This window comes from Ctenopharyngodon idella, chromosome 5 (genome assembly GCF_019924925.1).
Source record: "Ctenopharyngodon idella isolate HZGC_01 chromosome 5, HZGC01, whole genome shotgun sequence".
Lineage (NCBI taxonomy): Eukaryota > Metazoa > Chordata > Actinopteri > Cypriniformes > Xenocyprididae > Ctenopharyngodon > Ctenopharyngodon idella.
The window spans coordinates 13,019,930-13,035,081 of NC_067224.1; the positions used below are offsets into that span (position 1 = coordinate 13,019,930).

General features: G+C 36.5%; 1 protein-coding gene across 1 annotated transcript; it reads left to right on the plus strand.

Moving 5' to 3' along the window:
• The first annotated feature begins 127 nt into the window (after positions 1-127).
• On the plus strand, positions 128-14,303 carry qsox2 (quiescin Q6 sulfhydryl oxidase 2). Its single transcript, XM_051893799.1, has 12 exons — positions 128-545; positions 4,969-5,069; positions 5,917-5,965; positions 6,089-6,194; positions 6,385-6,475; positions 9,396-9,541; positions 9,637-9,780; positions 10,425-10,554; positions 10,682-10,804; positions 10,988-11,138; positions 11,372-11,560; positions 12,377-14,303. The coding sequence occupies exons 1-12, from the start codon at positions 311-313 to the stop codon at positions 12,886-12,888; spliced, it is 1,977 nt and encodes a 658-aa protein (XP_051749759.1). The 5' UTR covers positions 128-310; the 3' UTR covers positions 12,889-14,303.
• The last annotated feature ends 849 nt before the right edge of the window (positions 14,304-15,152 follow it).

The window sequence follows — 15,152 nt, forward strand, 5'->3', positions numbered from 1 at the left end:
GTGATTTGTTCAGCGATGCATCGTACTATGGTAGTGAAGCAGCGAGTTACATCGTTGTTCGGGAAACGCACCCCTGATCGTAGAATTTTAATTCAGTAAACGCACCACATACATGATATGCGTCGACCATACGCAGATAGGATACGCAAGATAACCGTTTGCGTTCTCCTAGCGCAGTGACGATGCTCTAGAAGACTCACGTCTCCGCTAAATGTAGTCATCTCTAGGAGCAAGCAGAATCACTCTGAATGTAGAGAACTCATTTATGTGTGTGGCTTCAAATTGAGTGGCGTTTCCTCTATCACCTCAAATGGCAGCTGCGTTTTGCGTTAAGATCTGTATTCTGATGGGACTGGTCTTCGGACAGTGTCAGTCAGCTCGATTGTACACTGAAGAGGATCCAGTGGTTATACTGAGCAGCGACAGCCTGAAGCAGACCGTGTTCAACTCCTCCAGCGCCTGGCTGCTTCAGTTCTACTCGTCGTGGTGTGGCCACTGTATCCAGTACTCGCCTACATGGAAAGCACTGGCCGGCGACGTGAAGGGTAGGTGAATTGGACCATCTTCCTGTTATTTACTCGTTTTGAGGAAGAACACGGTATCGTTTCGTTACACGTAAACAAATCCTTTCACTTCAGGCACACAAGTGTTTCCCATGAATAGTATTGATAGAGGTAATTTAGGATGACCACCCTTAATGTGGTACCAGGTGGTACCAGTGATGGTATCCAAAGGTACGTTTTGTATTCCATAGCACTATGATTGATTACAATTATTCACATATATCCATGTAGCCTATACCTATACTATCATGGTATTGTCCATAGACGTGGTATTGCCATTGTGGATGCCCAAGAACCATGGTACTGCCATGATTAATTTCCATAATCAGGGTATTGACACAGTACTTGTTTGTGTTTTTTCTCTTCTTCTTCTTTTCGTCTGTTAGTGCTGTTTGGCTTGTTCTACCATAACTATCTCATGATGATCAAGCTATTTCCTTGTACATTGTCACATGGGTTTTGCTTAATGAGGCTTATAGTGTTTTTGTGCATTTGGCCTTAAGTACACACAAGGACATGAAAGGAAAAATCGATTATCCCTGATTTGTTGATACACCTGCATGTAAATCCACGGGTGTTGCTGACTGTTTTCTCTATTTATCACTGCAGTCAAGGCCGTCATTTTAACCCACAACACACTCTTATTAGATACATGTCTCCAGGTAGTGTAGTGTACAATACATTTACTTTTAGTGATGTTTTAAAGTTGCCATTAAATCAAAATGGACCATTCTTAGTTTTTTTTATGGAATATTGCAGAATTTATTATAAAAGATTTATCTTAAGATAAGATGAGTCAGCAAAAACTCCTTTATCTTAGGAAGTTAGCCAAATTCAGTATTGACAGGACATTGATGACTGTCTTTTAAATGGCACAGATTGAATCAATTTTAACGTTTTATTTGATTTGTTGGTTTGCCTCTGAAAGTCAAACAAAAAAATGCACTGGCAAAAGTTGTAAATAACTGTAGCAAAGTACTGGGTGTGAAATTTGCCTGGGTTGTCAGTTTTATATAATATGCAGGTGGTTAAGAAAGCAAATCACATTACATCTGAGTTCGATATAATGTGATTTGCTTTCTTAATAATGTGACACATCTCACCACAGAGCCAGTCCATTCCCATCCCCGATGGACAAAATCAAGTCCCGCCCTACAGTTTTTCTTGTTCGAGAAGCTGTTTCACTCGGCTATACGTCACAATAGAGTAGAAAACTCTATTGTATCGTAACACCTGTATCATGACACGTATCGTATTCAGATCCTTGGTGATACACAAAAAAATGATTATTATATTTATTCAGTCTTTCCCCTTTAGTGTTAGATGGAAGACTATACAGGTTAGACATAATATTGTCAATACTGCAGAGAAAGCTATACAGGTTTGTTATGACATGAGGGTGAGTAAGTGATGACAGAATTTTCAAATTTGGGTGAACTTTAAATAGTGCTCCAGTGTAACAGATGCATTTTAAAAGAACAAATACTCTCAATATGAGATCATACAACTGCATTAAAATTATACAAGAATTAAATATAATTAATCCAAACTTAGTCAAATGTTGCATAAAGTGTCAAACCACAAAGTTCATGTTTGTGTAGTTTGTGAAGGAATTGCAGGTGTTTTTTGAAAAGTTAATAATTAAAATATAAAACAATGTAAAATAAAAAAATATCATTAAAAAAATAAAACATCTACCAAAAATATGAAATATTTTATTTGTTTATATTGATGTCATGTGGCCAGTAACTAACATCAGAGAGCCGTGAACATGTAAATGTGATGTAGGGTACTTCAAGGACTTCAAGTGTAAAATTTCAACAACCCTGATACACAAATTGCATTAGTGGTTTTAAGGTTCTGATATTTTGCATAATCTAAAACAGGAACTTAACCTATGTAACCCTGCCAAAAGTCTTGGTATGCTGATGAATTTAATTTAATTTAAAGAGATTTAGACCTCACAGACCCAAAGATTTGATTGCTTTCTCTTAGCAGCTTTGGTTGCATGGGGGAAGCTCACCTTTGGTCAAGCTGTGGCTTCCAAAGCCATTCTGAATAAATAATGAGATTAACATTAACTCTCTTCAGATCTTCTCAGCGCTACAAGACCGGCCTAATTGCTAATAAAAATGCTTAGACAGCAGCTCTACGTGTCTACCGTGCTCTGAGCTAAAGGCCTGATGGTATTCTGGAGGAAGCCACTTGTGTTGGGTGCAGTGAAGGGTGACGGCAATGAAAAGGTCACTGTAGACTGACACATTCAATCTGAATGAGGGCAAATGCATTTAACACCTTGTCGCGAAGATGCTAAAAGTGGTAGAGCTGTGAAATTAGGTAGGGTCAGTTCTCTCTCACTGGTGTTTGCTGCTTTACGACCGTTACGAAAACGTACTAGGTTTGACATGAGGGTGAGAAAATGATGACAGAATAGTCATTTTTTGGGTGAACTATCTCTTAAAAATATTTCTTCATTTTACATCATAGCTTTTCTTTGTTTTATTTTGTTTCATTTTATTTTTATTTATTTTTTTTTCAAAATCTTCAAAGGCATGCAGATTTTTTGGACTATGGAACTGAATGATTACCATATTCTTGTACTAAACTAAAGTATTAATGTGTTGTTTTTTGTTGGTAATTATTTTGTTAAGAAGACCAGAGTACTGTTGACTCATAAATGCATGTGTCATGATCGTATCATAAGATATAGATATGTTCTGGAATGCCATGCCTTGCTTCTCTTCTTCAGTGGACTGGGAATAAAGACTAGATGATTGTGGCCTTTGGATGACTAACGTTGCAAGGACAAGTCTTCTGTTGAATGCTTTCAGTCTGCCTTTGTTGGCACAAGCTGTCGGCTGGGTGGCTCGCGAGTGGCCGCCTACCAGCTGTTACCTTCACAATGAGGGTCAGATGTCCCTATTGTGAGGACGCGACCCCGCTGTGCATTCCCCCACACATCCTAAAACCCACAGTGTCCCACCCTCAGGTGAAGAATAGAGGGCTAAAGTGCCCCCGGCTGTCCCTCCTCTCTCTCATCCAAACATTTTAAATCAGCTGCCTTCATCACACCCCATCTGCTTCATCTTTCTGACACAGGTTTTGCAGCTGTTCACAGAGTTTATGAGTTGGCGTTAAAAACAAACCACCTGGCTCCAGAAACTCTGTATGAAGTGTATAAAATCTTGCTTTGAGGGAGTAAGACTATATTTCGACTCACAAAGTTTTATGTGAGAGACTTAATATCTATGTTTCTGATGTCAGACCTCAAAACCATGTAATGCATCAAATGATTTTAGGCTTCCTGCCAGAGTTCCTGTCCACTTAGGCTATCTGGCAGCTGTTCTGGGTGCCAATACCGATAAGACATTTAGCGTGGACGTCAGCATGTGTTATACAACACAAATACAGAAATATAACTGGGCTCAAGTCTCTGTAAACGAACATTTACCTCTTTGCATTATGGCCGTATGCTTGTTTTCTGTTTAATAATGTTCTTTTTATACATTTCATTCAAATATTGATATCGTTTGGTGCTTCATCACTTATATTAATTGGTCACACTTTATATTGTCTTTAACTACTATGTACTTGCATAAAAAAAAATTACGTATTGTTGATGTTGTTTTGCAAAACACTTTTGCTGCTATTGAGGTGGGACAGGTTAGGTTTAAGGGTAGGTTAAAGTGTAAGGGAAGGCTCAACAGTATAATTATAGATGTAATTACAGAAATTAATTACAGCTGTAATTACATGTAGTTATTTTTTAAATATAAGTATGTATGTATACAATAAGTGCATTATATCAAATGGTTCATTTAAATGTTAGTAAATATTAGTTAAAGACACTTAATATAAAATAGGAGCATTTAATTTTGGTGATAGTTCACCCCAAAATGAAAATTCTGTCATTATTTATTTACCCTCATGTCTTTCCAGATGTCTTTCGTTCATCCTCAAACTCAATTGAAGATGTTTTTAATGACAGAGAGATTTCTGTCCCTCCATTGAAAGTCCTTTCCACCAAAACTTTGATGTTCAGAAAGAGATTGTAGTAATCCATATAAATCAAGCATTGGTCAATGTTTATATGTGAATAAAAGCCTAAATTAAATGTATTCATTATATAAAGCAAATGGGTATCTTTAGAAGATTTGGATTAAACCGCTTGATTCATATGGATTACGTTTATGATCTATTTATGAACTTGTAGTGTAGTGAAGTTTTGGTGGAGGGACAGAAATCTCTCATTCTTTATTTGTCTTTTGAAGATTAATAAAAGTCTTATGGGTTTGGAACAACATGAGAGTGAGCTAGCAATTGACAAAAGAATGTGTGGGTTAATTATACCTTTAAGATTAGATGTGTTTTTGAAATATGTGACGTGTCTCTCTAACTCTCATAGACTGGGCACAGGCCATTCGTATTGGAGTTCTAGATTGTGCTCATGAGAAGAACTTCGACATCTGTAAGGAGTTCGGAATCCACTTCTACCCCACCTTCAGGGTATGTTTGTGCAAATTATTTTATTTATTCGTTCAACAGATTAAACCTAATACAGTAAATCTGAGTCTTAACAAGGGACTTGTGATATTGCCAAAATCATTAAAAAAAATACTTTTAAATATGAATCTAAAACTGGGTCATTGAATAATTTACTCACCCGATTTGTTTAAAAACACTGATTCATTCAGTTAAGTGAGTTGCTCAGAGATGCACAGTTCTGCTGTGGATTTGTTTGGAATAATTTTTGTTTGCAAAATAGAGCAAAAATAGACAATGTTGACAGTATTGTGTTTAAAATGTAACTCACAATATTATATACTTGTTGTGTGACTCGATAACGTCAGCTCGCACATCATTAAAACAACAATTGCGATATTATCGTAACTAGTCAACTAGTTATCTAACAACATACTAGTGAATTAGAGAGGGTGACTAAATTATTTGAATTTGGATTATTTATTTATATTTATTTTTTATTTCATATGAAATGGTCATTTTATTTGCGTGCGGACACTTACACTTATACTTTTTATTCAATGTCCCATCACAATCTCTGCATTTTAAAATTATGTGAAACAAGATTCCTGCCATCTGTTCTATTTTGTTGTGCTGTTTTCTAGCTGTTTTTGAGCACTGTAATATCTTATCTATGTCTGATCGAGGTCAGGTAAACCTGAAACCAGGGTAACTATACAATAGACAAATGTATTACTACACCCTTATCAAATTTCCAAGTAGCCAGAAACATGCCTGGTTATGATACTGTAATAAAATTGACACAACTAGGACATGTTGTTGTAGAGTTTTCATTTGGAATAATATATATATATATATTTTTTTTTTTTAGTATTTTAAGGCACGTGACACCACAAATGATTTTGGGAAGACATATCGAGGTGGGTTTCATCATTTTTGCTCTGATTAGAATTGAAATTTTGTCAGTTGTTATTGTTTCAGTCATTTCTATTATTGTGGATTTAACTTCTATTACTAATTTTGTTTTATTTGTGTACTGATAGGGGCTGACAGAGAGCTGCAGACAGTGAGGCAGTTGATGGTGAACTTCCTCCAAAACCACACTAGACAAGACTGGCCTGTGGGCTGCCCTCCCCTTGACCCTGTCAGGTGCCCAAATCAACAATATTACCACCTTTTTTTACACTTTCGATTCCAGCTGTGTTTAATATTTAACATGTTCTGCCTCCAGCTTAAGGAGGGACATTTAGAGATGTTTGTTTAGGGCTTAGTTTCTAGACCTAAATGGAATGTGTCTCAGTTTCCTATTTAGAAACATTGAGTTTGTCATCTGTTGCAGGTCTGAGAACATCCTGTCACTGATGGGGAAGAAAACGGAGCACTATACTGCAGTTATAGTTGAAGACGGAGACTCTTATATAGGGAGAGAGGTATAAAAACACACAGATGTGTTTAATCAATTAATGTTTAATCAATCTGTTTTTGTAGGAAAGCAGCATAAGATCAGATGTCATAATTTACTCACCTATATGTCATTCCAAACTAATCTAATTGCTATTGGCTAATATTAGTTTTAATCAGCTGATCAATTTTCATTTTATTTTATTTTTTTACTGTAGCAGGCATAAACTCATACATACACCCTAACTCTGCTGTAACAAAGACATTGCAGCACTGGAGGGCAAATTGTTGTTGTAAGCATTCACGACTTCAGATGACACATACCTTAATTCAGATGTGTATGCTATTTTGTTTTATTGATATTAAATGTGTATGAACTGTAATATGCCCATTCAAGGGTAACTATTGTGATTCTACTGAATCGTTGTATAGCTATAGACAAAGAGGAATGCAAAAGTTATGGGTTCATTTCTCAGGGAATGCATGAACTGACTGTAAGTCTTTGAATCATTGAACCCTTATGCTGTTTACTGGTTGTCAGTGTGATGTTAGTGACACTCTTTACATAAATAACTTATTAGGTGTTTCTTTTATACGTTCTAAAAAAATTATGATCCAGTGTTTCCCACAGGATTTTGTGAGACTATGGGGGCTCACATAATAAGAAAATTGTGTACACATTTTAAAGTTAAATTCTTCAGTCTGCTGCACTTTTGACCCATGTTCAGTGTGCAAATTAAATGAAGAAAAAAGTATGTGCATTGACTTTTACCTGAACTTTAAAGAGGACTTAAGCCTTTTTTTATTTGTGTTATATTGTCTCAGTCTACATTACATTCACACTGGTGTTTTAGGAATCCAAACTATTAGAATAATAATAATTATTATTTTATATTATTATTATTATTATTCCTATGACAGTAATAGCCAATTTATTATAAAATCTGTGAAAACAGGTTTACAACTCATTATAAATCCAGTGAAATAAACTGTCCACAAAAATGTTGGAAAATGTGAAAATAATGCGTAACTGGTCCCCGCTACGTTCCAAAATGCAAGCTAAACTCACAGCACATGCAAAATTGGAGTTCAATACATTCACTGTGAACTGAGTTGTTCTGAGAAGCGGAAAATGCCGGATCACAAGCTGATCGTATGAGCAAAGTCACATTTCGCTTTGGAACATGCAGCGCAATAAGACTGCTTTTGATTTTGATTTTAGTTTATTTGACAGATACTTTGCCAGAGCAATGACACAAAACAATGTTGGAGACATTTTATGTTATTATGAGAAGTTTTAAAAATATTTTGTGAAACTGTGGCGGCACAGAAAAAACTATGGTGGGCCGCCGGAGTCTAGGGGTCAGATTTACTAAACAGGGCAAATTAACATGAGCGCAATCCCATAAAAGCACTGATGAAAATGGAAAATTCTGCGGTTGATTTACTGACAATGTGCGCATTAAAGAACTCAGACGCAGTCAGATCATTTTCATGACCAATGCAATCTACCAAAAACAGTTGAAAAAAAACTATACCAAGTGCAAATTAGCATCTGGTTTAAGACATGCTTTTTGGGGGCGTTAAATAAAGGAGCAAATACCAGTAAATTGACTAGCACAAGCATTAGTAAATCATGTTGTGTGATTTCATTTAAATACTCTCCTCCCATAAATTTTTTGTCTGAAAGGGACACTCCTACAAATGCATATGCAATAAGGTCAGCCGCAAAAATAACTGTCCACGTGTTTTCACTGCACACCTTTAGTAAATCCTGACAGTAGTTTTTTTTTGTGCCATTGCTTTGGCAAAATATCTGTCAAACTAAAATCAAAAGCGTGATATGGCTTTGTGCCCTTATCAATTCACAAAAGACTTGTGATTTAATTTATATAAGTATATACAGTCTTATTGCGCTGCATGTTGCAATGCGAAGTGTGAACTTTGCTCACACACCAAAAGGTTTGCAGACTTTGCACTGGCACAAGCTTTTAGTAAATTTGGCGCTAGGTAATTAATGGGAAACACTGATAATCTTTAACAATGTAAATTCTTATTTGTAATTTACAGTGTGGTGCAATAGGGCTTAAAACTGTTTGAAAAATAGATATGGTGATTGTTATTAGCATCCAGTTTCCATGATCTTTGCACCATTATTTCAAATCACTATGACTTTCTTCCATTGAACACAAAATGAGAATTTTTGCAAAAAATACAAATGTAGATGAATGTACAAAGAATGAAGTTCTCCTAACATGAATGGATCAGATCGGACCTAGTGAAAAGCAAGATTTTTAGTGAAATATCACAGAAATGTAGATTGTTTTTTTACACAAAGCTTTTGTATCATTTTACAAAATCTGCATACCACTTTTAAGGTAAATTTTTGTCCTTTTTGGAGATTGATTGTTGTAGTCTACTTTTGCTGTATGAGAAAGAGCAGTTTAGACCAGTGGTTCTCAACCAGCGGGCCTCAGCAAACTTCCATGGGGGCCCCAATAAGTCTTAAAATTATTTAAAATTTATTTAGGTAACACTTTACAATAAGGTCTCACTGACATGAGCTAACAATGAACTAACAATGAACTACATGAGATAACAATGAGCAATATATTCTTATACACAGTGCATTAACAAATGTTAACGGATAAAACTTTCGATCTTAATGTAGTAGTAAATAAACTTTTTTTTTATTTTTTTTTTTTTTATAACATAAGTACCCAGAGGTACTAGGTAAAGGTTCAAAGATAATAAGGTTAAGAACCACTGGTTTAGACAATCCAATAAATCAAACTTCTTTTGTGTACCATGGAAAAAGGAAAATAACATAGGTTTCGAATGATGAGTGGGTGAGTAGATGATGATCTAAATGATCCCTTTTGAGGCATAATTAGTGATGTAGCCAGAATTGTTATGCTCTAATTTAATGTTTTATCTTTTTTTAACTAGGTAATTTTGGACCTAATGCCATATGAGGGTATAGCAGTGAAGAGGGCTCTGAGCGCAGACAAACTTCTAATGGAGAAACTAGGCATTAGTTCAGTTCCCTCAGCGTACCTCTTCCACCCCAACGGCACACACACTGTCATGAATGTGTACGTTAACGGCCTCTGCTGAATTCATTTTTGTCTAACTACCAATTAGAAGCCCTGTTTATGTGCAGTTGATACATTTTTGTTTGTGTTAACAGTCAGAAGAGGCTACGCTTTTTCTTCTCCTCCTTCCTAAAACTCCTGCCTGGAGTCCACAGGAAACAGTCCACCTCGTCCCTGCAGCGTCCTCAGCCTGGGAATAATGGGCAGGGAACCCAGGTGGAGTGGAAAGAGTTTAAAAAGTGAGTTCTATTAATATTTGTACTACTGTTCAAAAGTTTAGTGTCAGTAAGATTTTTTTTTTTATTTATTTAAGAAATTAATACTTTGCTTCAGCGAGGATGCATTAAATTGATCAAAAGTATCAGTTAAGACATTTATAACATTACAAAAGATTTCTATTTTAAATAAATGCTGTTGTTTTGAACTTTCTGTTCATCAGAGAATCCTTAAATGTTTCACAGTTTCTACAAAAATATTAAGCAGCACCAAATCAAATTAGAATGATTTCTGAGGGTTCATGTGACAGTGAACACTAGAGTAATGGCTGCTGAAAATCCAGCTTTCCCATCACAGGAATGAATTACATTTTAAAATATATTCAAACAGAAAACAGTTATTTTAAAATGTAATAATATTTCAATATTACTGTTTTTACTGTATTTAAGTAAATGCAGACTTGGTGAGCCTAAGAGACTTCTTTCAAAAACATTTTAAAAATCTTACCGACCCCAAAATTTCTTAACAGTAGTGTATATGTTCAGTAAAATGTTAAGTAGTCCAAATGTCTAAAGTTTAACAGTTGAGATGAATGCCCACAGGCTTCTTACTAGCTGTTGATTTAATTTTAAGAAAGACGAGGTCACCACTATTAATGTTTCTTCAGGTCTAAGGTATACATGGCAGACCTGGAGTCTGGCTTACATTATCTACTGAGGGTTGAACTGGCCACCCACAAGACCTTAGAAGGAGAAGAACTAAAAACCTTCAAGGACTTTGTAACAGTTGTTGCCAAGGTAGTGTTTTAAACACCAACGCAACTTTTGTGCTTTTGTGCTTGAGCCGTCTTCTCACACTGAAATTGTTTTCATTAGAACTTTGAAATTTACAGAGTTGTACCTTATTTGGTCCCTTTGATTTTAGCTATTTCCAGGCCGCCAGTCTGTGGTGAAGCTTCTTGAGACTTTGCTAGAATGGCTAGTCAGCTTACCTTTGGAGAAGATCCCCTATGATGCTATTCTGGACCTAGTTAACAACAAGATGAGGGTAAGAGTGTCACCCATTAAACAACTTATTCATTGTCAGACCACTGCTTTTAAAAGCTCAATATACCTCATAAAGTCTCTTTACCTGATGACATTTAAGTTTTTAGTCATTTTTTGTGTATGTGACAGGAGCATAAATCAGACTGTTGGTGTTTTTACAGTGCTCTGTTTGTATTATTCTCAGATCTCGGGCCTGTACCTGAGTGAGCAAGTGCAGTGGGTTGGATGCCAGGGTAGTAGTGTGGCACTAAGAGGATATCCCTGCTCCCTCTGGACTCTGTTTCACGTTCTGACTGTGCAAGCTGCCAACCGACTCGATGCTCTAGCCAACACTGGTATGAGCAGGGAAATCCCTTCCTCTTAATGAACCTGAAACATGTCTGAGATCTCATCAGTTGTAATTGTGATTGTAGATTAGTAAATTTTAAGTATAAATTTTGCTGTAATATAAGCATATTTGTCACTGTTTGGGCTTGTAGCAAGCAGAACAGTCATCTGGTAAACATTTTCTATGAGTTCATGTTTCTTCATTGCTACAATTCATTTAAACCAACCTTCTTCCTCTCAGGGTTCGAGGATGATCCCTTGGCAGTGCTTCAAACCATGCGTCGCTACATTGGGACCTTCTTTGGATGCCAGGAGTGTGGGAAGCATTTTGAGGAGATGGCTCAGGAGTCTCTGAACCAGGTCAAGTCAGTTGATGAGGCAGTACTGTGGCTGTGGAGAAAACACAACCAGGTTAATGCAAGACTGTCAGGTAAGACAGAAAGGTATTTAAAGTAAAATGAATGCACAAATATGCATTTAGGTTCTTGCTCCATCTCATGGGTGTCAAAGTATATACACTACTGATAAAAAATTTGGGGTCAGTTTTTTTTTTTTTTTTGGTAAGAAATTAATACTTTTATTCAGCAAAACTGCATTAAATTGAACAAAAGTGACATTAAATACATAATGTTACAAAAGGTTTCTGTATAAATGCTGTTCTTTTGATTTTATACAAAAGTCAGAAGTGAAGGAAGGAAAAAAGGAAAATGGGTAGGATTAAAGAAAGGACAGTATGAAGAACAAGAAGGACAGATGGCAAGAAAAAAGGAAAGGACAGGTGGAAAGAAAAGGGACAAAAAAAGACATGAAGGGAGAAAGAAAGGAGGACTGGAAGGAAGGCAAAGAAACTGGAAAGGAGAAAGAAAGGGCGGAAAAGGGAAGGGGAATACAGAGTGAAATCAGGGCTAGATGGAAAGGAAATAAAAAAGATGTAAATATTAAAGACAGGAAGGATGAAAAAAGCACTGGAAGAAAGAGAATGGGAGGAAAAAATGAAATTAGGAGTGGAAGGAAAAAGAACAGAAAGTAAGGAAGGAAAAAATACATGAATGGAGAACGCAAGGAAGAAAGAGAAAGAGGAATGATGTGAAGGAACGAAGAAAAGGCAAAGGGGATAGAAAGGAGGGAAGAAAAAAGGAAAGAAAAGAGACAAAGAAAGAAAGAAAGAAAGACGGAAGGGAAGAAAAGAAAGGATGACACATGATACCACACGTCATCCTCATAGTTGATTGCACTCTTTATGCAGGCTCAATGAGCGAGGACCCCATGTTTCCCAAGACTCAGTGGCCTACTCCCGATCTTTGTCCCACATGCCATGAGGAGCAAGAAGGCCTTCATGTCTGGAATGAACAGATGGTGCTCACTTTCCTCAAACAACACTACGGTGCTTCCAACATCTCCCCAAAATACTCCAGTAGCAGCCAACCAGAGCCAGGCCTTCCGGCTCCTGACAAACTCAAAGCCATAACCAAACCTAACAGCAACATTCACCTCAACCAGAACCTAAAGCCATCTCCTGAGAATGTTCCTAAACATCAGAAGAGGACTGGCTCCAATGGTGCGGAAGAGAAGCATGCTGGTATCCAGATAGAAGCCAGACCAGGGATGACGTTCCTGGGTCTGGGATTCTCCAGCGTGGACATGAGTCTCTGCGTGCTGCTTTACGCCCTCTCCTGCGTCTTTCTCATGTTTATGTTCTTCTTCTTCCGCTTCCGCTCAAAGAGATGGAAAACCAGAAACTACCGGCCTTACGTATAGTGGAGGAATACTGTGGAAAACTGTGAATAAGGTGCCAAGTGTTGAAGGAGACTTTTAATTTATTTGATTAACATTATTTTTGGGGGGTTTTTATTGTTGTTGATGTTTTTATGAAGTATTTTGTAATGAAGAACTTGTCTAATGACTGATGAAAGCTCCGCTCAGGCCTAATTGTGTAAACAAGCTCCTGTTGGCGAGTGTTTCTCAACCCTAAACAAATAGAGAGGATGATTTAACATGAGAAACTATTTTATTAAAGTAAAAGTAACAACCTAGGTCAAAGTATATTTTTATGGAATATTCTACATTATTTATAGAGATTTTTATCAAAATAATATATCCTAAGTTAGTTTCTCATAGGGTATACATTGCTCTCTATGAAAGTCAGTCTGTCCCCATATTTGATGGTCCAAAAAAACACTTGAGAAACTTGATTTATTCTGTCACTCAAGGTCACTAGCTGATAAGCCAGTGACATGTAACACTGCCTATCAATGACCAGTGGAAAAACCCTTGGTTTTGTTACTCTCATGGTCCATTGAAATCTGTTACATAGGCTGCTTGAACCAGGTTTTTTTAAGTCTGCATGTGAAGAGCTACAGTGGCACATTATTGTTATTATGATTGACTTAAAAAGGTGGCTTAATTCCTAGAATTTTTAATTTTTTTTTTTTTTTTTTTAAATCTTTTTAAATCTGGTTGAAAAGCTTCATAAGTGGTTTATTGGTGCAATTCTGCAGCAAGGGATGTAACAGTTAAAACTATTTTTTTTTTTTTTCTGTAGATCACCTTTGAAATGAAACTTGCATTAAAAAAAGCTCCAAGTCACTGTAACAATAAATGCATTCTGTTGTAGAACTCTAAGAATATGTTGAACTCTAAGGGAAAAGATTATTATAATGTACTCTTAGGATTCCTGATCACAGACCATCCATTGTTCAACATGTATATCACTACAGCAGTATTTTGATTCAAAGTTTAGAATTAAAATGTGTTGATATTGTGAACTTTTTCAGTATCATTATCAGCATTTGATTTGTGGACTTAGTGAAATCATGAGCTGAACACATTACTTCAAATATCTATTGAAGCAGTGTTAATGGGACCTAATTGTTTATGAAGCATATTATTAATAAAATGCGGCTTCTGTGTTGTGACAGTATGTGCTCATGGCCTTCTAAACTGCTCCAAATGAATACCTGTTAATTACATTGTGTTTTATTTTTATTATTATTTCCAGTACTTTAAGAATTATATTTTTATGTAAAGACTATTTTTGGGGGCAGTTGTTCTGTATATATGCAGTTTGTCCTTACAGGGAAGTTATTGCTTTTTGTATAAAGAATAATGTAAGTTGTCTTTCAAATAAAAATGTATAATTCCTGAGTTCATAACTACATACAATGCAACACAAACTTGTATGCATTTGATGTTTTTTTTAGCCATCAATATTTTATATAGCACCACTATAATTTACTGTTACATGGGGTGTAAATGTTTCATTTTGGGATACATTTTTTGTGCAGCAATTAAACGATCATTTATCAGGAGAACAGTTGAATGTACCATTCTGAGAACACAGTGTAACTGCAACTTGAAGTCTAAGCACATTGAGAGGTCATTTAGGTTTTCTATTGCTGTAAGTCTGTGTCTGCCCTCTAGTAGGCAGTATGGAGTCTCCCTTTTCACCACCAGCTCAGACTGCAGTCTGTTCTCCCCAGGGACATCATACATGTGACCATACTAACGCTGTCTATTACTAGAGCTCCAGCTGTCAACTTAACAGATGTCTGCACAGGCACTCTTGTTTCCAAATGTAAAATATATTACTATGTTCATCTCTTCAGAGTGGAAGAGGACATTTTCCTCAATGACGGTGTGCATTTCACACTGGAAACAAAGTTTGAGGGCAGTTTCTTCAAGAAACAGCTTAATGTGTCACGTTTTGCTTTTATTCAAGCTGACACAGTTTCACTGCTTTAAAAAAGACCAGACGGACAACTAGAATCAAGTTTTGCAGCATTCGCAGGGCGTGTGTCTGCCACACTTTATTGATTTATTTTAATTTTTTTGCTATTGATATTAGACAGAAGAATGGAACACGGCAGTTTATCTCTGATAGCGCTGACTCACGCCGTAGCCCGTCGGCGTCTCAGCATTATAAGCCAGCAAGTCAGAGACGGAAGCACAGCGCCTTCTTCCCCACTTTGCTGAGAGACGCTGCTTTACTGCCCCACTGCTCTGTACTCAACTCTTACTCGCAC

Excerpts from the sequence above, each read along its gene's own strand:
- qsox2 (XM_051893799.1), top strand. The coding sequence starts at position 311 with ATGGCAGCTGCGTTTTGCGTTAAGATCTGTATTCTGATGGGACTGGTC. Across the intron at positions 5,070-5,916 it reads ACTTCTACCCCACCTTCAGG|TATTTTAAGGCACGTGACAC; the intron begins GTATGTTTGTGC and ends TTTTTTTTTTAG. Across the intron at positions 11,139-11,371 it reads CGATGCTCTAGCCAACACTG|GGTTCGAGGATGATCCCTTG; the intron begins GTATGAGCAGGG and ends TCTTCCTCTCAG.